The sequence below is a fragment of the Aspergillus foveolatus genome, assembly GCF_047715535.1.
Source record: "Aspergillus foveolatus strain CBS 279.81 unplaced genomic scaffold BDW70scaffold_17, whole genome shotgun sequence".
Lineage (NCBI taxonomy): Eukaryota > Fungi > Ascomycota > Eurotiomycetes > Eurotiales > Aspergillaceae > Aspergillus > Aspergillus foveolatus.
The window spans coordinates 73607-100669 of NW_027396081.1; the positions used below are offsets into that span (position 1 = coordinate 73607).

General features: G+C 53.2%; 10 protein-coding genes across 10 annotated transcripts; 6 read left to right on the forward strand and 4 right to left on the reverse strand.

The window, feature by feature from the left end:
• Nucleotides 1–570: 570 nt before the first annotated feature.
• BDW70DRAFT_167053 (uncharacterized protein) lies at nucleotides 571–1835 on the reverse strand (the record flags this gene model as incomplete). Its single annotated transcript, XM_073742148.1, has 3 exons — nucleotides 571–1249; nucleotides 1316–1460; nucleotides 1493–1835. 3 exons carry the CDS (start codon nucleotides 1833–1835, stop codon nucleotides 571–573), a joined length of 1167 nt encoding a protein of 388 aa, XP_073597037.1.
• A 1467-nt stretch (nucleotides 1836–3302) lies between these two features.
• On the reverse strand, nucleotides 3303–4794 carry BDW70DRAFT_167056 (asparaginase). The gene has a single exon (XM_073742149.1). It carries the CDS (start codon nucleotides 4594–4596, stop codon nucleotides 3526–3528), a length of 1071 nt encoding a protein of 356 aa, XP_073597038.1. The 5' UTR covers nucleotides 4597–4794; the 3' UTR covers nucleotides 3303–3525.
• A 791-nt stretch (nucleotides 4795–5585) lies between these two features.
• On the reverse strand, nucleotides 5586–6748 carry BDW70DRAFT_167058 (uncharacterized protein; the record flags this gene model as incomplete). Its single annotated transcript, XM_073742150.1, has 4 exons — nucleotides 5586–5826; nucleotides 5885–6060; nucleotides 6108–6219; nucleotides 6279–6748. The coding sequence occupies 4 exons, from the start codon at nucleotides 6746–6748 to the stop codon at nucleotides 5586–5588; spliced, it is 999 nt and encodes a 332-aa protein (XP_073597039.1).
• Nucleotides 6749–8528: 1780 nt separating this feature from the next.
• Nucleotides 8529–9528, reverse strand: BDW70DRAFT_158896 (class I SAM-dependent methyltransferase; the record flags this gene model as incomplete). Its single annotated transcript, XM_073740604.1, has 4 exons — nucleotides 8529–8944; nucleotides 8999–9255; nucleotides 9317–9424; nucleotides 9473–9528. 4 exons carry the CDS (start codon nucleotides 9526–9528, stop codon nucleotides 8529–8531), a joined length of 837 nt encoding a protein of 278 aa, XP_073597040.1.
• A 2401-nt stretch (nucleotides 9529–11929) lies between these two features.
• Nucleotides 11930–13783, forward strand: BDW70DRAFT_30220 (LLM class flavin-dependent oxidoreductase). The gene is made up of 2 exons (XM_073743710.1): nucleotides 11930–13546; nucleotides 13612–13783. Exon 1 carries the CDS (start codon nucleotides 12210–12212, stop codon nucleotides 13293–13295), a length of 1086 nt encoding a protein of 361 aa, XP_073597041.1. The 5' UTR covers nucleotides 11930–12209; the 3' UTR covers nucleotides 13296–13546; nucleotides 13612–13783.
• An 846-nt stretch (nucleotides 13784–14629) lies between these two features.
• BDW70DRAFT_167059 (terpene cyclase/mutase family protein) lies at nucleotides 14630–16741 on the forward strand (the record flags this gene model as incomplete). Its single annotated transcript, XM_073742151.1, has 2 exons — nucleotides 14630–16323; nucleotides 16359–16741. 2 exons carry the CDS (start codon nucleotides 14630–14632, stop codon nucleotides 16645–16647), a joined length of 1983 nt encoding a protein of 660 aa, XP_073597042.1. The 3' UTR covers nucleotides 16648–16741.
• Nucleotides 16742–19804: 3063 nt separating this feature from the next.
• On the forward strand, nucleotides 19805–20516 carry BDW70DRAFT_134032 (uncharacterized protein). The gene has a single exon (XM_073736420.1). It carries the CDS (start codon nucleotides 19845–19847, stop codon nucleotides 20457–20459), a length of 615 nt encoding a protein of 204 aa, XP_073597043.1. The 5' UTR covers nucleotides 19805–19844; the 3' UTR covers nucleotides 20460–20516.
• A 208-nt stretch (nucleotides 20517–20724) lies between these two features.
• On the forward strand, nucleotides 20725–22702 carry BDW70DRAFT_167065 (purple acid phosphatase family protein; the record flags this gene model as incomplete). The annotated part of the gene is made up of 2 exons (XM_073742152.1): nucleotides 20725–21065; nucleotides 21133–22702. 2 exons carry the CDS (start codon nucleotides 20725–20727, stop codon nucleotides 22610–22612), a joined length of 1821 nt encoding a protein of 606 aa, XP_073597044.1. The 3' UTR covers nucleotides 22613–22702.
• Nucleotides 22703–22918: 216 nt separating this feature from the next.
• BDW70DRAFT_134038 (DUF4267 domain-containing protein) lies at nucleotides 22919–24015 on the forward strand. The gene is made up of 3 exons (XM_073736421.1): nucleotides 22919–23126; nucleotides 23183–23369; nucleotides 23505–24015. The coding sequence occupies exons 2-3, from the start codon at nucleotides 23321–23323 to the stop codon at nucleotides 23948–23950; spliced, it is 495 nt and encodes a 164-aa protein (XP_073597045.1). The 5' UTR covers nucleotides 22919–23126; nucleotides 23183–23320; the 3' UTR covers nucleotides 23951–24015.
• A 901-nt stretch (nucleotides 24016–24916) lies between these two features.
• BDW70DRAFT_134039 (sugar porter family MFS transporter) lies at nucleotides 24917–26819 on the forward strand. Its single transcript, XM_073736422.1, has 3 exons — nucleotides 24917–25057; nucleotides 25142–25526; nucleotides 25577–26819. The coding sequence occupies exons 1-3, from the start codon at nucleotides 24963–24965 to the stop codon at nucleotides 26690–26692; spliced, it is 1596 nt and encodes a 531-aa protein (XP_073597046.1). The 5' UTR covers nucleotides 24917–24962; the 3' UTR covers nucleotides 26693–26819.
• The last annotated feature ends 244 nt before the right edge of the window (nucleotides 26820–27063 follow it).

A 27063-nucleotide genomic window follows, 5' to 3' on the forward strand; every position in this document is an offset into this window, starting at 1 on the left:
TTCTAGGACAACCCTTCTTGCGAGAGAAAGCCGCGCTTCGTGCATTAAATGGCTGGGATTTATGAAAATCAGCAGTTAAATCACGCAATACTGCTATCTGACCCCTTTATACTTCGACGTTTTGTGGTTGCAGAGTTCCTGAGGTACGAAATTCATCTAATTCCTCCTTTGCAGAAACTGCGAATGCTTCCCCCACCTCCCAGCGCTTCTAATGAAATGATGCAAACGCAAATTTGGCAGATATTTCAAAGCAGAGATCTATCTTGCCTCAATCTTCGCAGACGGAGTACCTGTTCTGATGTATCTGCAACCTGAATTGGTTCAGATGAGAGCATTAGCGGTGATTATTGATGGTACTGTCAACATCAGAGGAATGTTGAGCTACAAAGTACTTGAAATATACTATCAGCCAATCGATATGCGTGCCAGGCTGATGATCAGTGAATCTTCCATATACTCTAAAAAGATCAGAGCACGCACAATACTGAAAAATGAGTACATGAATTGTAAAGAGATAATATAATTCCACGATTACCTTGACGTCGATTTAGATTCCTTCACCAGCTGAAGCTACGATTCTTCCTTGCGCCTTTGCCAGCCTTGTGGGAGCGCAGCAGACCCCATTAAATGAGTGTGGGTGACCTCGCCCTCGTTTCCATACACAGAGATCCGGCTACCGGTTCGTCTCTTGTGCCCTGAGTATAATTCTCTATTCTTGTGCCTTGAATAATGGTTTTGATGATGCCGCGCTCTATTCTCTTCTGGCTGGTCACCTCCGCTGCTAGATGGAGTAGGACGATTCAGAGAGGTTCGGCCTGGTCGCGGACGGGGGCGAGCCTCTGGTGGACCAAAAGGTGGCATTCGAACATATGGCCCCTGCTGTGGAGGAGCGTCTTCCATTCCTTCTTCTTGTTCACTTTTTTCAATAACGAAAACTGCGTGATGCGACAGCGGCGGTGATACCTGGCCTCTAGCATCTGGGCGAAAATCCAGAGAGGGTGGAGTATGAGGTTCATTTTGAGGCGGCGCTGATGAGCTCGATGGTGGTCTAGGAACAGGCGTTGATGGACTATCAAGGGGTTGGTCGCGGTATAGTTTAGGTATTTCCTCCTTTAGAATCTGAATAATCTGCTGGGCAAAATCGGCTGCCAAGTCATCTTGCTTTGCCGTCGCTGATCGCTTCTTGCGAATCTCTTTCTGAGTCTTTTCATCCTCCTGGAGTTTCTTCAACCCGATCTCTGTTAAAATTCTGAGATGTTTTCTGCCAATCGGATGGTCAGTGAAAAGCAGGCCTTCGAGTGCTATCCGCTCTTACATTTGCATATGGATTGATTCTCGTTCACTTTTAGCATTTCGATCGCTATGTTGCAGCATTTGGATGATCACCAGCGTCGCAACTAGATGCATAGAGCCTTGAAGGATCTGCATGTCCATGAGAAGAGGTATTACAGCACTCTTCTCTTTCCTATACCACTGAAATTGTGTAATCCACCTCTGGACGGATCACTAGAGTCACTCCGTAGCAAGGGCGAAAAAATATCTGTGATTGCCCTAAGTTTCTTGATGATTTTTTTTGCTTCCGACTTGACCTTTTGAATGAGGTTCCTATGAATTTTGAATGTTTGGGCCAAATCTTTGTTCTTCTTCGCGTCGCCCATAGTATCTTTGAAGGACATATATGTTTCAGCTACAATCTCTATTTTGTCAATCACTTTCTTGAGGCTCTCTTTTGCATGCTGGATCTCGTGGTATGCTTGTTTGAGGCGCTTTGCACAGCGGTAGAGATCCTTTGCGATCGGGTATGCGAGTCCTGTCGCAGAAAGAGGGTCGATCATGTGTCGTCACGCGTAAGTGTTCCCAAAGAGAGATGGATCAAGGACCGGCAGGAGATAAGATCGCTAGAAAGTCTGTGGGAAGGTCAAGTAAAAGTAGCTCCTCATGTAGCCAGCCATCGGCTGGGGACGTGAACACCCAGAAAGATAAAGGGCTGTGAGAAAGTCTGGCTGTAGTAACGAGCCCAGCCTCATGTTCAAGCACTAGCAGGCCCGCAAGAACAGGTTGAGCCAAGGCGGCGCCTCGTGCTGTGCCTGCCTCATATTCAGAATCCATGTCTTCGTGCTTAGGTTGGGGTAGGCAGAAACAGAACTACAACAGCCTGTCTGTGTGGCCAATCCTACGACTCCGCCACTGGCGAGCAGAGACAAATAATGTACCCTGTTAAGGTGAAATAAAAGTAAAGTTGAGTACGGGGTAGCCTTGCATGATATCACGCACTTAAAACAAGGCTTAAAAAGAAAAACACTAGGAAGATGGGGGGGGGAAGAGGGAAGAGAAGAGAAGGGGAAAAAAAAAAGCGGAAACCAATCTCGGCCTGCCACGAGGGAAGCCAATGGCAAAGGAAATATGGTCGAGCCTTGGATCATAGGCGAGGCTATGGCTCTTGTTGACTATTCTTCCGTGAAGGTTGATTGCCTCAGTTTTCGCAGCTCACAATGCGGCAGGCTGAATCTACCCCGTGTATGCTCGCCAACAGATGGCGGCATGTGATCATTTGCATTGGCTGCATGGACAACCAGGATCGCAAGTGGCGCAGATTCATCCAAAAGCATTGGCGGGGGAAATATACTCGTGCATCAATTCGGTGGTTGGTTGGTCAGTATGAGCGGCTAAGCAGAGGTGGGAATAACATTGACCTGGGACACGTCAAGAGAAGTTTATAAACTACAGGATTGCGAGACCATAATATACTGTATACGGAAAAGAGCGGGACTTGGAGCCACCTAATATGGTATAGCTGCGCTGCAAGTGGTGGCTCTGGTTAAATCTCTTTCAAACAGCCAGGCGAGAATGAGCTCAGCATTATGACCAATTACAAGTCATTCTTTGCCAACCGATTGAAGCACTACATCTGTTGCGAACTATAGTTTATGCGGGAAGGATGAACAGCGCCTTGACTGATCAACTCGAATACCTAGTCGCGCGGTGTCAAGGTGGCACTGCTCACCCGCTGAATATGGTGGAAATGGTCCTGGCATCCGTAGCTCTATTCGGCAGCTAAGGTCAATTGGGACCTTGTTAAGCTCATCAACAAGGCTTCATCCAGTGAGACACTGTGGGTTGAGTGAGGCGTTAATATAGATTTATCGGCTGCCACCTCAGTCTCTCTCCTCTCAAAAAGCCCCTGGCTAACAGAACCATGACATCTTTCCAGACCTTATGACGCCAAATTACAGACTCTCAATCGGGGGAAGTGCGACAAATTAGAATTCCGCCTTTAACCCAGGTCTAGAGACCATCTTTCCGTCTATATGCCGCAGAAGAAGGAACCCGGACAGGGATCTCATTGAACGGTTGCGACACTTGCCAGTCAGCCAGGCAGCTCAACTTGCTCCTTCAAGGCTTCGCCTTGGAATTTCGGCATTGCGACACTGGTCAGCTTCATCTTCACGATGGTATTAACAACTTCTCGACTCATAAAAATATTGCAGAGAGATACACCCGGTGCATTTGTCCCGATCAACCCTCTCAAGACGCTTTCTGCACCCTGAATGCAAAATGAAGCGACCCGGTCACCACACCGGCAGTGTTAATAAGCCTTGGGCGATGAAACCCGTCCAGGGCCTCCCAGATTGCCGTCGTTCCAATACCAAGCTGCTGCAATATCTCCACCACCACCGAATATAGTATCCCAATATTACCGTCCTCCACCTTCACCGCGATGCCAATCGCGCCCTCCGCTCCGAGCGCAGTTGTCTGCTCGGACGCCCGCACAGAAACGCCGTAGCACCCATCGGCTCCGAGCTTACCAACGAGAGCGCCCTTGTATGCCTCCATGACAACCGTGCAGAACCGACCTTGACCGGCAACCAGCCGCGGGTTCTGAGCCATCGTGCCGAAGATGCGGGACAGATGTTGGCTCCTTGGTGCTGGAGCCGGCCCGGGCACGGCGGCCTCGTCAGCGGACGCTGCGAGGCCGCAGTAAACGCGCGCAAGGTTCAACAGCGGGAGCGCCGGAGCGGGCAAATTGCACCCGTCAATACCCCATTCGATATCTCGCGCATCCAGGCCTGAGAGCTCGGAGAAGACCTGCTGAACCCTGACCTGCATCGGATGCCCAGGGAGATGGTACCTGTCGCTCCGCGTAGTCAGGGCCTTAGCGCCACCGATCATCCCGGCGTGCTTGCCAGAGCAGTTGTTGTGTATAGCGGAGGGGACAAGGCCAGCTTTGATCCAGCCCGTATTGACCGTTTCTGAGAGAGAGGCGTGGCCTCCGCATTGCAGGTCTTGCTCGCGGGCTTGGACTTTGCGCAGCATGTCTGTCGCCCGCGCGACATGTACGTCCTCGCTGCTGTGGGAGGCACACATCAGGGCAATGTCGCCATCGTCAAAGCCAAACTGGTCCAGCGCGCCCGTTTCCAGAATGGCCAGCGCTTGCGCCGGTTTTGCGGTAGATCTTGCTAGTGTTACCAGTGAGGGATTACCAACATAGTAGAGCAGAGTCCCGTTGGCATCGACGACAGCAGCGTGAAAATAGTGCTTGTTTTCGGTAATGCCGCCTCGATCCGTGAAAACGTAGTTGTTTGGCAAGACGCCCATGGCGCACTGTGACCTTGGTTCAGCGTGTCTTGGCCTATTTCGCTTGTACTGTCAAGGTCTAGTTCAACCCTTTCGCGTTCAGGGTCTCCAAGCTGACTCTTTTTGCACCTCTTTCACTGTGGAAATGGGATACGTCTCTCTCTTTCTTGTGATGGCCAAAGCCAAGTCTCGCGAACGCCTTCTCGAAAGAAGACAAAATCTTTTGTAGAACTATCGTTGGCACACAGCTAGTTCAGCCCACCGTGGTCCCGTAGAAACTCTACAATGCTGACTAATTAGTCCATTTTTGGTGTGCAAATGCGAAGGCCCACTACGCTTGCCTTGATCAAGCTCGCATGCAGCTTCCTAGAACAGCATGACTTGCGCGTCAGGGTCCAGGGACACAATAGAACAGAGAAAAGGAAAGGAAGGGAAAGAAAAAGGGAAAGCGAAAGAGAAAAAAGGGTGCAGGCATAGTGTAGGGGCCACTCGTGAAGTCAACTAATGCCATGACACTCCTGATGGTGGGAAGCTATCCAAGAGCGTACAAGTCCGGTGGGAATACTATCAGGAGAGAACAGGGTCTGCAATGCGCATTGGAGCTTTTCTATTTTATTTTTATTTTTTTTGTTTGAATTTTTTTCTTTGCTGGTTCTGGGCAGTTTTGTGACTACAAATCAAACTGGTAAAACAACCTGAGTAGCTGGGGTCTATAGATGTATTTTTCACGAAGGTTAGAAATAACAAACCATTACGCTAGCCTCCCATATGCCCTGTATCGAGGTGATGCCTGCATCTGATCGAGGGGATGAGAGATGTTCACTGTAGGCCTTATTAGCTGCAGCTGCCCAGGAGAGGACATTCTGGACCCAATGTGCTCCGTACGTAGGAAACGTGCTAATTAGATGACGGTCGAACCGCTGGCAGATCCTCAACTATGATTCTCAACGTCATAGATGACATTTCATATAATCCGAAATAGAGGATTATGTTCGATTGTACATCCCAGTCTATTTCTTGCTCGTGCTCAACTTGCGCCGCTTGTTCTTGTGCTTTGGCTGCAGCGATTCCGCGTAAACCTTGAAGAAGTCAACTGGCTCTTGTGGGTGTCCTCCAGTCACGTCGTGAAACGCAGTGGTACAAATGTAGTTAGTCTTTCCCTCTCGCACGAGGGAATAGTATTCCAAGAGATACTGGAGCTCCGACTCGTCACTGTCGGACTGCGCCTGGAGGACTTTCAGCGCTTCTTTCCTGTACGGTGTTAGCGAGGTTTGTCTGGGAGAGTAAAATCACAAAAAGGCGAACGCACTCTGAAATATCCTCAAACTTCAGCTCCTGGCCGAGAGCGTTACTGGCCGCGGTTGCCAACTCATTGCCGGTAGTGAGCATGGGACCCGTCAAGACCATCAACTGGCCTCTGTGCTGGTCGCTGAATCCATGCTTCCCTTCCCCCGTCAAGACATGGGCGACAACTTGCGAAACGTCCTTAGTCCGGTCAGCTCAGGTCTCGACTGCACTTGGATCAACCTTACACCTAAAGCGATCGGGGCAAATTTGTTGTTCTTGCCGACTGGAAGCGGAAGCTTGCCCTGTTCTTGGGCCTGTTTAGAGTAGATCAGCAGATTCTCTGCATAGAACCCGGGCCTGTTAACAACGGTCAGCCGGGAATTCGATTCCGACAAAGGAAAGCCGGGGAGTAGTACCGGATCACAACGGGCGAATGGCCGGTCGAGGTGCTGGCGTCGCCCTTGGAGGCCATGAAGAGTGCTTCTAAGTCGATGAACTGGCGCAGGTTCGGCTGCTTGTCGCGCTCGGCGAGATCGCAGCCTGCAGAGCTCAGAAAACACACATTGGGGATCCCCGCCTGCTTTGTCGCCTCGATCAGCTCGACTGTGATGTCGTATTTCTTCTTGTGCGCGGGTGGGATCAGGCACATCACGTCCGCCTTGAGCTCCTGGAGAGAAGAAACCATCGTCTTCAGGTCACCAGGCTTGTGAGGGACGATTTTGGCACCGAGACCCGACAGTTCCTGGGCCGATTCGGAGTCAGGATTCAGACTCAGGCCTGCGATAGACCCGATCTTCTTCTTAAAGGTGTCATCGGTGAGGAGGAGTTCGGCGATCAGAAAGCCGGTGTGGCCATCGACGGCTGTGATAGCGATGGAGCGAGACATTTTTTTTCTATATACGAGTGATGTGACTGGACGACAGGTTTAGGGTTGATCCTGAGCACCGGACGTGGTCTTTCTCTGTACTTATAATCGCGTTGATGAATGGTTATCCAGAGCTCACCCGTGGGAATGCCGGGATTGACATCCTGCAGCGGTCATCATGATGCAACCACCAGAAATCATGATGATGCCGATACACCCTCCCCACATCCAACAATTGGCGAGGCCTACGCAGATCTAGAGTCTGTCATCTGGAAGCCAGCAGTTGCCGGTTTCTGCATAGCGGCCGATTTGCTACCGGCAATCGAGATCGTCGATCCTCTGACTTGGAGATCTTTTAGGGTTTTGCTCACCCTCCCTGTATTTAGTGTATTCCTCCCCTCTCGCCTTGACCGCTACAGGCCAGGACTCCTCAGTCCGAGCTATTATTGACAAACGGAACTCAAGCCCGTCTTAATCGCACTGACAGTACCTCAGCTATCTTACTTTCCCAGCCTCCTTTGCAGTCTATCAAGAGTCGGAATCTATCCAGGTACAGGGTCATCTTCCCACTTAAGAACCTACCATTTGAGCGATCCTGATCTACCAAGAAATAAAAGCTATTAAAAAAATTATATCTTATGATTATCATCAATTCTCGAGATTATGATCATTTTTGCTTCACCTACCCTGCTCAATGGGTGCAAGTTCATCATATACCGTCGTGTCTGGTTCGGTCGCGAAAGAATTGACAGTGGGATCGAAGGGGTTTCATTCGAAACACAGCAGTATAAGTAATTTCAAGTAAGTCAAAGGCTATCGCTATTCTATTTGCCAGCAGCATAGGAAAACCGAATCGTCGCAGATATCTACCGATCCAAACAGAGCTAGCGGCTGAACTCCTGCCGGCGACCTACCTAGGTTGAGAGAATGACACAACATTGTTCCCTGATTTACAAGTGTTGATTCCGTGAATGCTGGAGCACGTATTCTGATAGGGGGTACCGGGGGTCCATATAACTATATAGCATTGTGGGCTATAATGACTGCCTTGGACTTGCAGATACCGTAGGGGGAAGGTTCAGACACTCCGCACAACAGTATTCACAGAAGCTGGATACAGTCACCAATCAGATTAGTTTGTCTTGTCATATCAAAACGATTGATACGTGCGCCAGCCATCTCGAAAGAATCGCTAACTGCAGTCAGCTGGAAGAGTAACGGGGACCCTAGATCTGAGAAGGCACCCTATATGAACGCACACAATGATAGAATGGCACCGACGCACCGCAGTCATATGCAACACGCAGGATTTAACCCATTATATACCTCGATGAAGAGGATCTGAAGACCTTTAGGTCGTCGAACCGGTGGTACTCAGCGCCCATGCTACTTATGGCCCCTGGGTTCTCTTCGCGTCGGACTTTGAGCAGTTGAATTGACACCTAACGATATGTATCCACCATTATCATTGTGCAGTGTTACATCGTCAGGAAAGTAACAAAGCAATCCCTCCATGATGGCAAGTGAATGTTCTCAGCGGAGCTTCCGGTATCGAGTTTTACTAAAGCGTCCTCGACAGCAGGAGACTAGACCATAGACTACAAATGTCGCTGGAAACGTAAACTCTTCTAGAACGTTTCAAGCCATCATTAGTATCCATGATGCATATAGTTGTTATTCCAGGCGAGAAGTGCCTGAAGTTATCAGTATCCTATAACTGAAGATAATAGATTTATAGCATTCGATTCAAATATAGCACCAAAAAGCGCTATAGAATATAACTAGTGGTTGGTACGGCGAGTCAAGTAGGCTTTTGCCCGACCACAACATTGAACCTGCTGTCAACTGTATTCCCTTCGGCGTAGAACAGCTCCAGACCTCGAAGAAGCTCCGGAGCCATTTGGTTTGCCGCCACCTGGTCAGCTGCCTGTCCTGTTTTGAGCAGTGCCAAGTGCAGAACGCTCTTGTAGAACTTCATTTGCCAATTCTGCAGCCTTTCTAGCAGATCCCCTCGCTTCGAAGGGAGGAAAGCCCGGTTGACAATGTTCAAGAGCCCAGCATCCTGGTAGGCCTTCTGTATCGCTATAGGGGCACATTGGCTCAAGTTGTTGATCCTACAGTACTTCAGCCACAAATCACACGCCGTCGCAACCCTTGGGTCGTCGGTCGCCGTTGCGGAAAAGTCCATGTCGCCCCATTGTAGGTAACCCCCTGGCTCTATACGGATATCAAGTTAGCGTAAGTCCAAAGTGTACATCCAGAATCCCTTACTCAGAATGGTGATCAGGTTCTGCACAGCCTTTTCATAGTCCGATTCCGTGATGGCACTGACCAGTAGCCTGACATTCACCAAGTCGTATCGATTTCGGTGCTCGACTGGGAACGGCTTGAAGATATCATGGACGGTAAAGTCGATGCCCTCGGCGGCAGATGGGAACTGGACTGGGGAAATGTCAAAGCCGTGAAAGTACCGCGGGGACTCTCCCGCACGGTCAACGAGCAGCTTCCGGGCATCCCAAAGCCATATCCTACCATATAGCGGTTAGCGAGCAGTTGCCGCTGCCTGCTTGGTTGGGGGCACTCTCTTACCCGGTCCCAGTAGCGACATCGGCAACCGCAGTAATCTTCTCCAACGGCACAGACCTATCTATCAGCCCTTCAGTAAAGTCTATCAGAAGCTTGTGCTGTTCGTTAAGTCTGTTATTGTCAGTACATTGTTTGATAGGGAGGCCTTGGGGCAGTCACCGGCGAGATTCGGCCTCATCGCGGCCGAGTGGATAGATCTCTGCCGCTTCACTCATAGTCGTTGAGTCTATTAGAAAGTTTGAGGTTTATTCTGGTGGGACTGGTGTCAGGCGACACGGCCACGAATATATAGAGAATTTCGCAGGGGGCCTTAAGCCAACGCTAAGCGCCATGTCCGCCTCCGTCCAATCGAGAATTTTTTGTCTTACGCGTCTTCGTAGGTTCGAAAGTCCACTCGTTCATTGGCACATGCCGAGTGGTGGCTAGCTGAAGAAGGTCGAAATGTAGGGTCTCATGCGAGCTCTTTGCACGACCCCCGGACAGTGGGTATCAGCCGGAGCCAATGAAGCGCATACAACGCATTGGTGGCACTCTGAAAGCAGCACCAGTTCACTAGGATAGCCAAAGCACTAAGGACTTGCTAGCATATATTATAAGTGGTTGGCAGTGAATTTTGCACTTTTGCGGCTGGATGAAGACTAGAAGCATTGTAGCCATACTGGCAGAGCATATATGGTGACTCAATTAATATCTGTGCTGACTTTGACTCTCGAAAATCAATGAAATCCCATAAGCGGAGAGGCTGCAGGAGAGAATAGCAGCGCAGATATATATGCATAGACAGAAACATCCAAGCCAAATCAGTAATGAACCCCCAATCTAATGCTATCTCCCAGAACAATACTCATGTCTAGACGGCTGCAGTTCCGACTGAACGGAAATGACAAGTAATAACAGTACCGAGCAGAGAAGCTGGTATGACGACCGCAGCAAAGTTGGAGCCCTTCAGAGACCTTACCAGGCTCCGTTCCGAGATCGGGTTACTGCGGCCTTGGGGCCTTGGAGCCTTGTAGTCTGCAGTCTTGCGGCCTTAGCCTGAAAGCAATGACTAACCGCAAATGGTTAGCGCAGGTTCCGCGACCTGCCGTGGACCTCGTCTGCCAATTTTGAAGGCAGCAACACTCTCCAGCTCCTTCTTCTCCTCATCCGCAGCTAATTTCTGGCCATGTCTCCTTAATAATGAAGTTGTTACAGCTAGCTTTACGAAGAGAAGCCTGTCCATTCTTCCGCTTGCGACTCCCAAGTCTGCGCCATGACTGACACCAATCGCGGACACGCAGAGGCCGTGAATGACGTCACCGCATCACAGGTCGCGGCCGTTTGCTTGATCCAGGTACAGTTTTCCTATGTTTCTACCGGCACTGCTTGCTCGATTACTTACATCATCCAGCGTGTATATCGGGGATACCGCACGCGGAGAGAGCTGCAGGGGCGACACTTGACCGCGACAAATCGTTGGATCGATGTAAGGTCTCGCACTGGACGTGATGTCGACAGTAAACTGACCGCGCAGACCGTCGCGGAGGCGAAATCGCAGGCCCGCCATCGCTCGGCTGCATCCACAGCAGGCTCACCGGCCGCCCAAGCCCATCGTAACTGGAGCCATGCCGTCCGTGTGGCTAAGCTGGCTCGCGGTGATAGTCACGCTCGTCAGCGCGAGACATCTCTTCAACCCACCAAACCGGCCCCCGCAACGATAAGCAAGGCCATGGATCTACAGTACTTCCTCGAGATGATGGATCCAAGCCACCGTCACGGGAGCAACCTGCGAAAGTATCACGAGTACTGGAAATCCACGGATTCCCACGAGAACTTTTTCTACTGGCTGGATTACGGCGGTGGGAAAGACGTCGAGCTTCCTGAATGCCCGAGGGATAAGTTATCGCGTGAGAAAGTCCGGTACCTCTCTCGCGAGGAGAGGCTTAACTATCTGGTGAAGGTTGATCAGAGGGGCAGATTCCGCTGGGCCAGGAACAACGAGTTAGTATGGACTAACAATAGTCTGTACGAGGACGGTGCAGACGGCATCTCGCCTATTCACGCTGTAAGTCTTCCGGGCAAGGGAAGTCCGGATACCAGGTCAAGGCTGAAATTACGGCACCGATCGACACCGGGGTCCTTGCTGGACAAGGAGACGCAAATTCCAGATCCCGAATCTGACCCTGCTCACGGCCTCTCGAGTCGCAGGCGGCAGATTGTAAACCGTATCAAAGATAAACTCTTTGGCAAGGACGACTGGTGGATCTTCGTGCGTTCTCACCAAGCCGGTAGTAATGTATGGACGTGACTGACTCGACCAGGTTGCTGACCCTTCTTATCGCTTGTATATTGGTATCAAACAGCGAGGTTCTTTCCAGCACTCTTCATTTCTCCGCGGGGGCCGGATAGCGGCAGCTGGGCTGATCAAAATCAGGAGGGGAAAACTGCGAGATCTGGCTCCGCTGAGGTACGTCAGCGTCGGGTATTATTCTATATCTGAATGCTAACAGACGTAGTGGTCACTATCGGCCCCGATCATCTAATTTCCATGCTTTCGTTCGAGCTCTGCGAGATCAGGGCGCAGACCTCTCGCATGTATCCATCACTAAGCTCTATGCCACTTTAGCCGGGATGGAAGGATATGTCGGCACTAAGCGGAATATGATTCGAGCGCGAGAGAAGATGGAGCGGAAAATACATCGCGCGGGGAAAAGCGATGAGCCATTAACAGTGGACTTGTGACGCTTGTTTTGGAGACGAAGACGTGATTTCTGTATGTCTGATGCCATCCCGGTCATGCCAGAACGGCACCGCAATCCCGATCGCATCATCGCCGAAAATAGTGTTGGAGAAGGCTACAAAAGGATGTCAACCCCTCCATTGATGTTATCAGTCATCATCGTCAGCGACAATCAAGATGCCTACCGAGTTCATCAGCCTCACCTTTCCGACCCCGTCTACGGAGATCGATCCGATCCCCAATGCCGCCATTGACCCGGCGTTCCTGGAGCGCTATGCTCGCAATCTAGACGATTACTCTTATAACTATACCCTTGTTCCTTACGATTCCTCTTATTTCGATCCTTGGACTGTCGGCGCGACCATCGCCGCACACACCAAAAACCTCAAAATCATTATCGCGGTGCGGCCCAACACCCTTTATCCGACTGTGGCCGCCAAAGCCCTAGCAACCCTAGATCAGCTTAGCTCCGGCCGTGCCGTTGTCCATTTTATCGCCGGTGGCAGTGATGCCGACCAGGCCAGGGAGGGCGACTTCCTCACCAAAAACCAGCGCTATGGCCGACTGGAGGATTACATCAAAATCCTACGCCGGGCTTGGGAGTCTGCCGACCCGTTCGATTGGGAGAGTCCTTACTACACATTTAAGGACTTCAGCAACCGGGTTCGTCCGGTGAACGGCACCATTCCTGTCTCGGTCGGAGGATCATCTGACGAAGCCTATCGCATTGGTGGCTCACTCGCGGACATCTTCGGTCTTTGGGGAGAGCCCCTGAAGGAGACTAAGGAGCAAATCGACTGCATCTATGCTGAAGCGGAGAAAGCAGGGCGTACTGACCGGCCGCGCATCTGGGTGACCTTCCGTCCTATAGTGGCTGAGACGGACGAGCTGGCCTGGGCCAAGGCACACCGCACCCTTGATGCCCTACAGAAAAACCGTGCCGCTGGTCTTGGTAAGGCGCCTGCTAATGCACCGCCTCCTCAGAACGTCGGCTCGCAGCGTCTGCTCGACATTGCCTCGCGGGGTGAGGTGCACGACCGCGCGTTATGGTACCCGACTGTGACGGCGACAAACGCACGCGGTGCCTCAACGGCTCTTGTTGGTTCATGGGAAACTGTTTCAGAGTCTATCTTGGATTATGTGGAGCTTGGTGCAGAGTTGATCTCCATCCGAGGATACGATAACCTCAACGACGCAATTGACTATGGGCGCTACATTCTGCCACGGGTACGAGAGGAACTGAAGAAGAGGGGGAAGCAATGAGATCCATCACCACGACGTCTACTATGATAGGTTTCGCAGCGCCAAAAATTATATTAGCGAGAAATGTTGAACCGTATGGTTATTCGCCAAGAGCATGTACCTCGTTCCGATAACCCTGACATAGATGTACATACACGAATTTCAGGTGTCAGACCACTTCAAACGGAGTTCTCATTCGTATCACACGTCTTCGTTAAATCCATGTACTCTGCAAGAACGTCTGGGGCAAAGGGCTTAAAAAACCTCCCCTGGTGAGTACACCCTCTTCCCATCCCAGACCTAGATAATTCCACGACCCAACCAATAGTTGCTGCAGAATCATACCGGAATCAACAACATACGGGTCGAATGTTAAATCTGTCGGATCTGCAACAAAAGAGAGCCATACATCTTTGCTCGCATTGGCCACGAATGGCGGTCTTGAGCCCGTATCGCTTGCGCCGCCCCAAAGTCTGACGAAATGTTTACAGAACCGGTCGCCCGCTTGCTTCGAAAAGTTGAGCGACGGGACAGTAGATTGAGAAGGGGTAGAGCTTGATGAGGTCGTTCACCTTAAAGACAATGCCTATCACACCGTCGGATAGGGTTTCGATGTCGCCAAATCAGCCTACTCGGCACTGCCCATGCATTCGCGAAGATGAGGGTTGACGACCCCAGCTGTACTTGTTGTTGCCATCCGATCTAGCAAGCCTTTTCTGAGGCACAGACCTTCCCGGTCCTGCATAACGGAATACGTCTGGCAGGCTTTGGGTGAGAGGATCGCAACAACAGCCGGTGAAGTCTGGCACTGCCGTTGTGGCAGCAGAACCAAGAACGCAGGCGAGGATTTATGGTGTAGAAGCCCTTCATAGCTACTATTGGACTATCTCCAGTCTGAAATGAGGTATACGAAAAGCCCAAGGCGAAAGAGGTCAACTTAGGGCGAGAGGTATCTCGCCCTCGATTCTGAGGTCCCCGAGCAGATCTATCCTCCTTTGCACTATACTAAGACGCAAGCCTATGTGCCAGCACATCCGGGCGCCCGTAGTAACTCGACACGATTGACCAAGTCTTGTAGTCGTATACATACCTTCACTGTTGTCTGAGGTAGGCAACTGCAACCATTCACGATGGGTTCCGGCTGCACTCCTGCCATTTAGGGTATGACCAGTGCCCTGTCGGCGTCATGGATATTCTGGGCGCGTGGCGTTGTTCGAAAAAAATCCGGCAGGGATATCTGGGCAGGAGCGAGTCGCGTTAAGACGAGGGGAAACGACGTAGAGAAATGACTATATTAGCTGGCTGCCGCATTCTGGCCCCTCATCACACCAGACATTCGCTTTACGATCTACAAGATGCAGCTTCAGCATGAGAAGTTGTCCCCTTCCCTCCGCGAGGCCATCAAGCGAGCCACTGCCTGGGCCGCCAAAGAGGCCCGCAACGACGGCCACTGGTGTGGCGAGCTCAAGGCCAATGCCACGCTGACGGCCGAGTATATCAGTCTACTGTGCGCGCTGGACATCCCCATCTCCAGCCCGAACGAGTGGATCAAATGGCTACTCGCCAATCAGCACGACGACGGTGGCTGGGCCCTTGCAGCCAACTTGCCGGGCGAGATCTCGACCAGTGTGGAGGCCTACTTTGCGTTGAAGCTGCTGGGACTGTCCCCGGAGCATGCGGCCATGCGTAGAGGCCGACAATTTATCATCTCTGCCGGGGGGGTCGAGAAAGTCCGCATCTTCACGCGCATTAACCTGGCGATTTTTGGCCTCTACCCGTGGAGTGCGGTCCCTGAACTGCCCTCTGAAGTGGTTATGATCCCTACGTGGGTTCCGTTCAACATCTACAATATGTCCTTGTGGGCACGTTCCACCGTCGTTCCGTTGACGATCGTACGTCATCACGAACCCTGTTTCCGTCCAGCAGCCATGCAGAAGCAGGGCAGCGCTTACCTCGATGAGCTGTGGTGCAACCCCGCCGACAAGCAAGTGCCGTACGTGCCCAGCATCAGTACGCTACTGAGGAGCGACTTGATCAGCTCCGCCAGTGTGGCAGTCGACTGTCTCCTGCACAAGCTGAACGGGATGCTGCGCTTCTCACCTCTCAAGCGCGTTGCTCGGCGGAAATGCGTGGACTGGACTCTCGAGCACCAGGAAATGACAGGCGACTGGGCGGGCATCTTCCCACCGATGTTCTTCGGCGTGCTGGCCCTTCTGCTCGAAGGCTACCCACTGCAGTCCGCACCCGTCCGCGGCGGACTCTCGGGCATGGAGCGATTTATATGGTCAGACAAAACCGGAATGCGCATGCAATCATGCGTCTCGCCCGTCTGGGACACTGCCCTGATGACCATCGGCATGCGCGATGCAGGGGTCCCCGGCTCACAGCTGCAGAGGGGAATCGACTGGTTGACAGCGAAACAGCACTCTGGCCGCAATGGGGACTGGAAGGTCTTCAAGCCGACGACCACCACTGGCGGCTGGTCCTTTGAGTACCACAACACCTGGTACCCCGATCTCGACGACACTGCGGCAGTTATTATTGCGCACGCGAAGCAAAACCCCTTCAGCGTGAACAAACAGATCGTCACCAACGCGATCGAATGGATCATGGGCATGCAGAACAGAGACGGCGGCTGGGGCGCATTCGACTACGAGAACAACAAGGAGTTCTTCAACAAGATCCCCTTCTCGGACATGGACAGCATGTGCGATCCCTCAACAGCCGACGTGACCGGCCGCATCCTCGAAGCGCTTGGTCCCGTCCTCAAAATCGGCACCGAGACCGCGTCCTACCAGGTTTCCGTCTCCCTTGAGTCACGCATGCGAGAGACAGCTACAAGGGCCATCAATTACCTCGAGAGCGAGCAGGAATCCTTCGGGGCATGGTTCAGCCGATGGGGCGTCAACTACATCTACGGGACGAGCAACGTGCTCTGCGGGCTGGCTTACTGGGAGACAAACCTTGACGGTACCCGCAACGACACCGTCCACATGCTGATGGAAGACGGCGTCCGCTGGCTCGTCAAGACGCAGCAAAGCGGTGGCGGGTGGGGGGAGTGCCTTGAAACATACAAGATATCAGCCTTGCTGGCACAGGGCCTGTCAGCGCAACGCACACAGCCTGGGCAATTATGGGCCTACTAACACGCTTGGTCCCCAGCGACCCGGCTATCACGAGAGGGATAGAGTTCTTGCTGTCTAGACAGGTGACGGAAGGGGAGTTGGAGGGAACATGGGATGAGGAGCCGTATGCGGGTGTGGGCTTTCCAAATCACTTCTACATTAATTACGCCTTTTACAAGCACTACTTCCCGATGATGGCTCTGGGACGGTATGAAGTGCTGATTGGAGCGGTGGATGATGGTACTTAGTCACTATATTTTTCTATGTTTACTCAGACTGAACATGTGCATGTGTCTTACGTGAACTATGAGTATTGATCTCAAAGGCGAGTTTACTGTCTCTCTCACGCCCGGCCCAGGGCGAACTACTTAGTCTACTGGCTTTTCAGAACATGAATGAAACAATAAAATGAGATGATGAATCTAAAGGCAAACAGGAAAGCACAGGTAGCTCGTTCCGCACAAGAGGTATTCCGGCCAGCCAGGCCGGGCCAATGATCGCCATGCAGACATGTCCCACCGCAGTTAACCTGGTGATGATGTTCGTAGCATTTGGTTTGTGGGCAGTGTGAATGCGCCTGCTCCCGAAGCAGCTGGAGGTTTGCGGCTGAGACGAGAGGGTTCTCCCCGGCAAGGACTGGAGCCTATAGGCTCCTCAAAAGTTGACCGGCCGCTTGAGCTGTCGTCTGCAATCCGTTCTGGCCATTTTGGACTTGGTGATGGCATCGAAGTCCTTGCCAGTGGGCAGTTTCCCTGGGGCTGTCTTGTTCCGTTCAGTTCATTCCCTCTCCCCTTATCTTTTCGATCTCTGCTACTGCTGTCTCTCCAGGTCTACTGGGCAAGGAACCCCCACGACCAAGCGCAGTCTTTCCACTTTTTACTGCGGAGGCGATGAGTCGGTCTTCTTCTGCATTCCAATCCGGCTTTGGCGCAGTGGGAGAGTGGGCTTTCAAAGCATCTTTCCATGAAATTTGAGTGATATTCTAGCTAACTAGAGTTTGATGAGAAAAGTAGACAACAATTGTGCTTACAGTCTTTTTTAGGGCATTGTGTAGGCGATTTTTGTGGATAATTCCGGTTGAAGATGGCTTGAGGAAGAAGTACATATATGGGAATTATAATCTATAAATTTTTATAGTTGTATAATTACCGTAATATCCATAATTTCCATGATTCCCTCAAGTTATATTTTTACTTATTATTATTTTTATATTTTGTCTGTATACTAACAACTCAGCGCCGCTGGTCTCTCCTTCGAACCCAATATCTACAGTATACTGATATCGATTCTCTTCTACATACCCGGTCCCATACCCAAACCCGCATTTGCCACTCCGTCTTGGATAAACTTGGGTCGTCCACGGTGTGGCTGCTAAAATTTTCCCGCCCGATCCCATAGTAGGGAACGGTGCAAACCCTCGTCTCTTCCTTGGGGTGCCGTTTTTAAGCCGCTGGTTCACTAGCATCCTATTATAATTCAGGCAACTCGCCTTCGTCTCCAGTAGTCTATAAAGAACAGAGCATTAGATAATTTTAAGAGGGGAGACGCACGCATGCGGTTCTCCAGGGCTGGAACTGCCGCCCCGCGAATCAGCCTGCCGTACATTGGACAAAAGTACTCTGATACGTCGTCCTGAACGTGAGAACTCCACTGTCCCACGGAACAATCGCCAGAACGGGCGTCATTGGGCAGTTCCTGACTGTCAGCCCCGCCAGGGCCCTCTTGGAGGGTCGAGTGCCCCTGGCAAACGTTTAACGGGTTGTCGAGCATTGACTCTTTCTACAGTCTTCAACACCACCAGCGCTGCCATGGCATAATGGCTCCCACACTGGGGCAGCTCCCCTCAGAACTGATCCTTCTCATCGCCAAACATCTCGACGTTCCTTCTGTCAATTTCCTGCTACAGACTTGCCAGCGTTTTAACAGGCTTTTGGAACCGGTGCTCTACAAACTCGCCCGCCGGTATCGGAGTGTCCCTGGCGCCGGCACCCCCTTGATCTGGGCTGTGAAGACCAACCGTCTCAATGTGGTGGAAATGTTGCTTGACGGGAAATCATGGCCGGCTGATAACGAGAATGGGACGACGGCTCTGCACGAGGCCGTCTATGCCGAAAACGAGGACGCCCTTCGTCTGCTGCTCAGGGCTGGAGCCGACGTCTTCACCCTCAATGCTAACAGAGACGCGGCATTGCACGCGGCCATCAAGTGCGAATACGCACTCGCCGCGAGGCTGATCATCAGTGTATACCCGACCGTTATGCCGTGGGAAAGCTACGCGTGGCACTGGACCGAGGCCTTGCTTCAAGCGGCGGCCACAGCGTCCGAGCCGCTGTGCCGGCTCGTCGTGGACTCTATAATAAGAGAGTATCCAGACCAGGTTCCCGACCTGCTCAACTCGGCTCTACACACGGCCGCTGGCCCAACCGGCCACCTTGGGATCACCCAGCTGCTCTGCGGCTACGGCGCAGACCCGCTGGCCAGCGTCCCCGGGGGGACTGCCACTCTGCTGCACACCTTCGCCCATCACGACCGGCTGGAGGCAGCGCAATGGGGCCTGGCGCTCGGGATCGACCCGACAGTCGTCGATAGCACGGGCGAGACGGCGTTTTCCATCGCGGTGGCGCGCGGCCACCTCGCGCTCGTCCAGACCTTCCTAGCTGTGGGCATGGATCCAGAACTCCCAACCAGAGGCGGCATTACCCCCTTGTGCAAGGCCGCCGCCGGGGGCCATATGCCGGTGGTTCAATGTCTCTTGGATGCCGGAGCAGACATCCGACGCAGAGACGACCGGGGTTTCAATGTCATTGATTTTGTCACCACCGCACGGGAGGACACGGGATATATACTTGACTTCCTCCTTCGACGCGGTGCTGATCCTAGCCCACCTGCTGGCACCGTCCGTATGACGGCCCTGCACTCGGCAGCCCGGCTGGGACTCGTCAAGAAAACGGCCCTGCTCTGCTCGGCTTCCCCAATCGACGCCGTCGACCAGCGGGGCCGCACTGCGCTCCATCTCGCCGTTAGAGAGGGCCACGCCGTGACGGTGGAGGTCTTGCTACAGGCTGGCGCCAATCCATCTGTTGCAGATGAAAGACAGAAAACGCCGCTGCACGAGGCAGTGGCTGCAGGCTTCACAGACATTGTCAAACAACTGCTTCGCCATGGAGCCTGTGTTTGAGCAGCCGATCTGCACGGCCATACCCCATTGCACCTCGCAGCGATCCACGGCAACTACGAGACTTGCTTGACCTTGGTCGAGCACTGCCAGCAAAACAGGATCGACTTCTCCTCTCATTGCCAGGATGGAGACACAGTTCTCGCCGAGGCCGTCCGGCACAGACGGACGGCCATTGTTGCCATGCTGATCGAAGCAGGTTTCGACCCAAACGCCCACTGGACCTGGTCGTCTGTCCTGCACCTCGCCGCTGCCGAACGCGATGCGCAGATGGTTACCCTGCTCCTTGCGAGCAGGGCCGACCCGTATTGCCTGGATCTGTACGGCCGCAGCGCATTCGACTGGGCCGCGGCGGATCCCGGTACTCTCTCGGTCATGCTCATGCAGCGCCCTCGTCTTTCGACGGACTCGAAAAAGCGCGAGGTACGGCTGCGGCAGACGGTCGCTACCTTTGGACGGCGGCTGCTGGAGAGCCGCAAGCACGGCCACGGCCACAGCCACAGGTGTGACTCGTGCATCGTCGCCAGAGCATTGGTCTACCTAGGCGAAGGAGATGCAGCGCGTCTCTTGTACGCGCACGATGGTGAGATGGGAACGCAAATCGAGGAGCATACCAAACCGGTTTGTACGGGGTGTCGAGAGCGTGTCGAGGGCGGATCTTGGTTTGTATGCCTAGCATGTGCTAGGACGGAGCTGTGCTGGAGCTGTAGAGACCGCTCTTTGCAAGGAGGAGGCCCCGGCAAGGCCTGCCAGGGCCATGAATTCTATGAGATCCCGCAAGAGACTTTGGCGATGCCTGGAGAGGATGAGATTGGACGGGATCAGGCGTGGCGAGAGTGGATGGAGAGACTGGTGTCTGTACATACGGAGACCTCCGCCTCGTAACTCTCTTAGACTCTTTATAGACTCCTTTAAGGCGATTTAGGCAGGTGCTAATTCGACGGGCTAAATAAACGATTTTAACAGTTTTCCCCTGGATCCACCACACAGCCAATCAGCATTGTTTCGTTCAGCAGCCGATACAACCTCACTATCTCTTCGAGGGACGATCGGCGATAAGCCCTGGGGCGAGGGCCCATAAAGCCCTTCTCCACGCCCTGCCAGCTACCGTGCATGCATGATGATCATGAATGAATGGCTGGCAGCCAAGATGAAGCTCGTAGCCGTGCTCCTCGCCCTCGCTGCGGTCGAGGCTCGTCCAACGGTCGACACGACCTACCGCTACAACGGTCCTGATGTGCCAATTGGCGACTGGGTCAATCCTACCATCAATGGCAATGGCAAAGGATTCCCCCGTCTGGTGGAAGCTCCAGCCGTGAAGCCGAGATCTGCGCATCCAAAAAACAACGTCAATGTCATTTCGCTCTCCTACCTCCCCCACGGCATGCACATCCACTACCAGACGCCTTTTGGTCTGGGCGAGGCCCCGTCCGTTCGCTGGGGAACCACTCCAGCAAATCTGAACAAGGTGGCCCATGGCTGGTCTCATACGTATGTCTCGATCCTCCGCCTATCCGTCTACCCATACAGGACAGGTGAACTAACCTCTGTGGGAAAGCTACGACCGCACCCCCTCCTGCGCCCAAGTCAAAGCCGTGACCCAGTGCAGCCAGTTCTTTCATGAAGTCAGCCTTCCCCAGTTGGAGCCTGAAACCACCTATTACTACCGGATCCCCGCGGCCAACGGGACGACTGAATCCGACATTCTCAGCTTCACCACGGCGCGCGCCCCCGGCGACAAGCGGTCCTTCACCGTGGCCGTCCTCAACGACATGGGATACACGAACGCCCAGGGCACACATCGCCAACTCCTTAAAGCGGCGAATGAAGGCGCTGCGTTCGCCTGGCACGGCGGGGATCTCAGCTATGCGGACGACTGGTTCTCAGGCATCCTTCCGTGCGCGGACGACTGGCCAGTCTGCTACAATGGAACCAGTACCCAGCTGCCAGGCGGAGGCCCGGTTCCTGAGGAGTACAAGAAGCCCCTTCCTGAGGGCGAGACGGCGAACCAGGGAGGCCCGCTGGGTGGCGACATGAGCGTGCTGTACGAGTCGAACTGGGATCTGTGGCAGCAGTGGATGACCAACCTCACCGTGAAGATCCCGCACATGGTTATGCCGGGCAACCACGAGTCAGCCTGCGCTGAGTTCGATGGGCCGGGCAACCCCATCACCGCGTATCTAAACGAAGGCATCCCTAACGGGACATGGCCAGCCGAGAACCTGACCTACTATAGCTGCCCCCCCTCCCAGCGCAACTTCACGGCCTTCCAGCACCGCTTCTATATGCCGGGCAAGGAAACGGGAGGCGTCGGTAACTTCTGGTACTCGTTCGACTACGGCCTTGCGCACTTCGTCAGTCTGGACGGCGAAACCGACTTCGCCAACAGTCCGTTCTCGACTTTCGAGCGCGATCTCACCGGGAATGAGACCCATCCACGCCCCGAGGAAACGGAGACCACTGACAGCGGCCCGTTTGGCGCGATTGACGGCGACCGGTACGACGATAACACCGCGTATGCGCAGTACCAATGGCTGAAGCGCGATCTGGCGAGCGTTGATCGGACCAAGACCCCGTGGGTGTTTGTCATGAGCCACCGACCCATGTACTCGTCCGCGTACTCGAGCTATCAGACGAACGTGCGGAATGCGTTTGAGAACCTTTTGCTGCAGTACGGGGTGGACGCATACCTCTCAGGCCACATCCACTGGTACGAGCGCATGTTCCCCATGACAGCCAACGGAACCATCGACGAGTCCTCCATTGCGGACAATCACACCTACACGACGAACAGCGGCAAGTCAATAACGCACATAATCAACGGGATGGCCGGCAACATCGAAAGCCACAGCTGGTTCGACGAGGGTGAGGGTCTGACGGAGATCACAGCGAAACTGGATCGCACGCACTTCGGGTTCAGCAAGTTGACCGTCGTCAACGAGACCGTCGTCACCTGGGAATTTGTCAAGGGCGATGATGGGAGTACGGGCGATTGGCTGACGCTTGTCAAGGGGGAGACTTGTACGATCAACGTGTAATGGATAGCATAACGTGGGTGATGTGACGAGAGTCTCTACTGCGATCACTGCATGGGAGTAAATGGAGAGATACACAATAGGACCCTTAGGAATCCTTATAATGGCACTCTGTATCTTTGCGCCCTTATGACCTGTTTTACATACAAATTAAGAATTCATTTGAATTTCGTCCAGAGTATCTGGCTGCGCCTGAAATAGACTGTATCAGGCACTCATCTGACTGTCGCCCGATCGGCTGTCGCCCGATCGACTGCCACACTCAGTATTATACTTGGAATAAGCAGATGAAGTACAGGGTATAAGGTATAAGACTGAAACGCGATCGACATGCATGCCAAAGACGCGTCCTTGGCCAGCACTCTGACTTGGAGATCAATCTTGGGAGCAGAGTGTACCCCGTTTCCTACCAGGGCGCTTATCTGCAATATCAGCACGTCAGATCCTATTGCCCTGCTCCGGGCGCAGCACAGCCTAGTGATCAGCAGCTTTACTCAGCTGAACTTAGCATACAGAAGTATATCAGGATCGATCGTCCTACTTGGGAATTCACCGTTAATCGGAGATAAATAGGCGTCAGCGGCTCTTCACTGTGTTGACACTCGCCGTTTTGTGACTATATTGACTCTTTATTCGACCAAGGTCAACGGGAAAAGCTATATAAACCACACTGCGGTTGTTTCCCTTGCCATCGATGCCGACTGGCCCAGTATGGAATGGGCGGCGGTAGTTGTCTCCTGGTTAGGAGCACATCTACCAGGTATGACGGCATACTATCCCCTCTTACCTCCCCAAACCAAAGAGTCTCTAAAGGCCCTACCCCGATTCCCATCTTCCTTTGCACGTTATAAGGACTGCTGGCGCCATGTTTCAAGCCAAGCTCAACGCCATCTAGGATTCATCAATCCCTCTAGCCCCAATATCGGCGGTAATATGGGAACGGCGCTGATCCTGCGGGGGGTCCGCTGCTTCATCCAACCAGGGAGTCAATACTCTGAATTCGGCATTCCCCGAGAAGCGTCCGAGAATCCAAATGGTCGCGCGGAGAGCATCTCACCATTCATCTTCGTTAAAGGGATCCGTGAGCTGGGTTACGGTATTGCTCTAGTCAGCGTGCAGAAGCTGCACGACGAAACCGGACTGGGACTTTTACTCTGGATCGGGGCGTTTATGAGTCTGGCGGATGCCGGTGTTGTGCTTATGTTTGGAAGGAGGAATTACCAGATGGTTGCCTTTCATCTGCTATTTGGGCTCTATCTGGGGGGTGCCTGGTGGATTCGGACGGCGGATGGGTGTGGGAAAAAGGGGGAGGCGGTTAGGGTTTGCATCAAAGCGCAGTGAGCCCTCTTATTATCCAGACAGATTATCCAGACAGAAGGCACAATATACTGAGTCAAAGCATCGAGCATCTGAAACCGGACTAGAGTCTACCGAAATCACCCCAGCAGCATCAGAGCTGAGCGTGGGGGCTAAATTTGGTCTGACAAGTAACGTCCTCCAACGTCAGTGGCGTGGATAACGCGGATGCCACGTAGCCAATAAGACTTTTCCAAGACTCGAGGCGTACTCAAGCTCTGCAACTTTTCTCGGCACTCGGCACATTCTACGTCGCATAGAAGCATGAGATAGAGTACAGGGGATATGCCACCTGAGAGTCCACCCCCGGAATTCCCCGCGCGCAACCCCCCTCCCCCAGATTCTGCCAGGGTTGGATTGTGGAGGTGGATCGATCAGGCTGAGTTCGAGATTGCATGCTATCAATCTCATTGTAACATGTTGCCGAACACAAGGCTGTTCACTCTGAGTGCTCCTGATGATACTCGATACACGGCCTAAACCCTCCCCCCACCCCCCAGAATGTCGGTCCTGGCCGGCACATTCCAGCGCCTTCGGTCCTTTACAAGTACACGCAAGAGGATTAGAACTAATCGCCCAATCCGGGGGACTGACACCAATCATGGAGGACTCGTTAATTCGCGGCCATCCAGGAAGGTTCTTTGCTCATCCAGTCAGTTCGGCCCCAGGACAGTCGGATATTCCTTCGCATGTCGATTGGCCGGATTTTACCTCATAATGCAACCCTGTCATCTCCTGACTTGGCCAAACCCTCGCTAATTGCTGTCAATGGGCCATTGGGCCCGACCTAAACGCACGCCGGGCTCGATCCGTCCCTCTTCCTGGCCCTTTCTCGATTAGCTCGAGACTGACCAGACGTGACAGTGGCGACGCCTTCCTCCCCTGCTTCCCTCTTCCCGGTCTCAGGGTTCGCCTTAAAAGCGGCCATCTCGCGGCCCGTATCGCTGTTTTTGTAGAGACCTGGAATGCGGGCACCTAGAGTGCAGGCAGATTCACGATGGGCTTCGTCTTTGCCAACATCTACGTGATTACGACCATTGCGGTCATTGGTGGTGCCCTGTTTGGTTTCGACATTGCGTCTATGTCTGCAATGTATGTCCCCTCCGCCTCCTCCCGCCCGATCGTCCCCTCTGTGGGGTGACAACTGACCAAACACTTGCTGAACCCTGTTCCCAGTTTGGGCACTCAACAGTACAAATGTTTCTTCAACCAGGGCGGCATCGGTGAAGACGGGAAGTGTGCCGGTCCGACCTCCAGTAACCAGGGAGGCATATCTGCCTCGATGCCCGGGGGATCCTTCGCCGGGGCTCTGTGTTCTGGTATCATCACCGACTGGCTTGGCCGTCGACGGGCAATCCAGGTGGGCGCTGTGATCTGGTGCATCGGCAGTGCGATCACCTGCTCCTCATTCAGTATCGGGCAGCTTGTTGTCGGCCGGTTCATCAACGGGGTATCCGTCGGCATCTGCAGCGCGCAGGTCCCCGTGTACGTCTCCGAGCTGGCTCAGCCTAGCAAGCGTGGAACTGTTGTCGGCGCCCAGCAGTGGGCCATCACTTGGGGGGTCAGTTTGATCAATCACAGAAATAGAAGGAGGATGCTGACTATTCGCAGATCCTGATCATGTTCTACATCTCCTACGGCAGCAGCTACATGGACGGCCCCGCTGCATGGAGATTGCCATGGGGCCTGCAGATGATTCCCGCCGTCTTCCTCTTCTTTGCTCTGTTCTTCATGCCCGAGAGCCCGAGATGGTTGGCCAAGAAGGACCGGTGGGAGGAGTGCCATGAGACCCTCGCGCTCGTCCACGCCAAAGGGAACCACAACGACCCCTTCGTCCAGACGGAGCTGCGCGAGATCCGCGAGATGTGTGAGTTTGAACGCGCCAATGCAGATGCCAGCTACCTGGATCTGTTCAAGCCCAATATGATCAACCGGACACATATCGGCATGTTCACCCAGATCTGGTCTCAATTGACGGGCATGAACGTAATGATGCTGTACATCACTTACGTCTTTGGTATGGCCGGCCTCTCCGGCAACGCCAACCTGGTCGCCTCATCGATCCAGTATGTGATCAACGTGGTGATGACCATCTTCGCCTTGATCTTCATCGACCGCTGGGGTCGCCGCGTCCCGCTGCTGATCGGATCCACCCTGATGATGACCTTCATGTTCGCCAACGCCGGCATCATGGCTTCGTACGGCAAGCCGGCGCCCCCGGGTGGAGTCGACAACGTCCCTGAAGAGTCCTGGGACATGTCAGAGGCCAAGGCCGCTGCCAAGGGGGTCATCGCATGCACCTACCTCTTCGTCGCATCGTTCGCGCCTACCTGGGGCCCTGTCAGCTGGATCTATCCCCCCGAGCTGTTCCCGTTGCGCCTTCGCGGTAAAGCCGTAGCCGTGACGACCGCTTCAAACTGGATCTTCAACTTTGCCCTTTCTTACTTTGTGCCTCCTGCATTCGAGAACATTAAATGGAAAGTGTACATTGTATTCGGCGTCTTCTGCGCCGCTATGACACTGCACGTCTTCTTCCTCTTCCCGGAGACGGCCGGCAAGACCCTTGAGGATGTCGATGCGATGTTCCATACGAATGTCAAGCCATGGCAGACGAGGGTGCAGTATCGCGATATCAAGAATGTAGAGCGCGGCGGTGTTGGGGCTCGGATGCTCGAGAAGGAGAACGCTGTTGGGGTGGAGAAGGAGGAGAGGGAGGTTGCTGCTTGATTGAGTCGCAACCTCTTTAGCTGCTCTGGAGCTGCTCTGGTATAGAGAGACGGGTGCCTGGAAGGACTGTGGTAATGGCTGGAATATACATTCCGCTGCGTAGATCGCTTCATATCTCTTCTTAAACTAGCAAGACACTGCCAAGTTTACTTAGTCATTTCTTGACTCCGCACCGACCGTTGGAATATAATTTCCGCCTGGGACTTGCTTTGGCATAGTTTCTAGCTAGTCGTGGTCTTTTAATGCCGCAGATACACAGTTTTGTTTGTCGTATTGCTCTATAGCCATTCCCGTTCTGCCTCAGTGCCGCGGGCCACTTGGCCCGTATGGCATGACAGATACTGCAGACAAAAGGGTGGCTATACGACAAA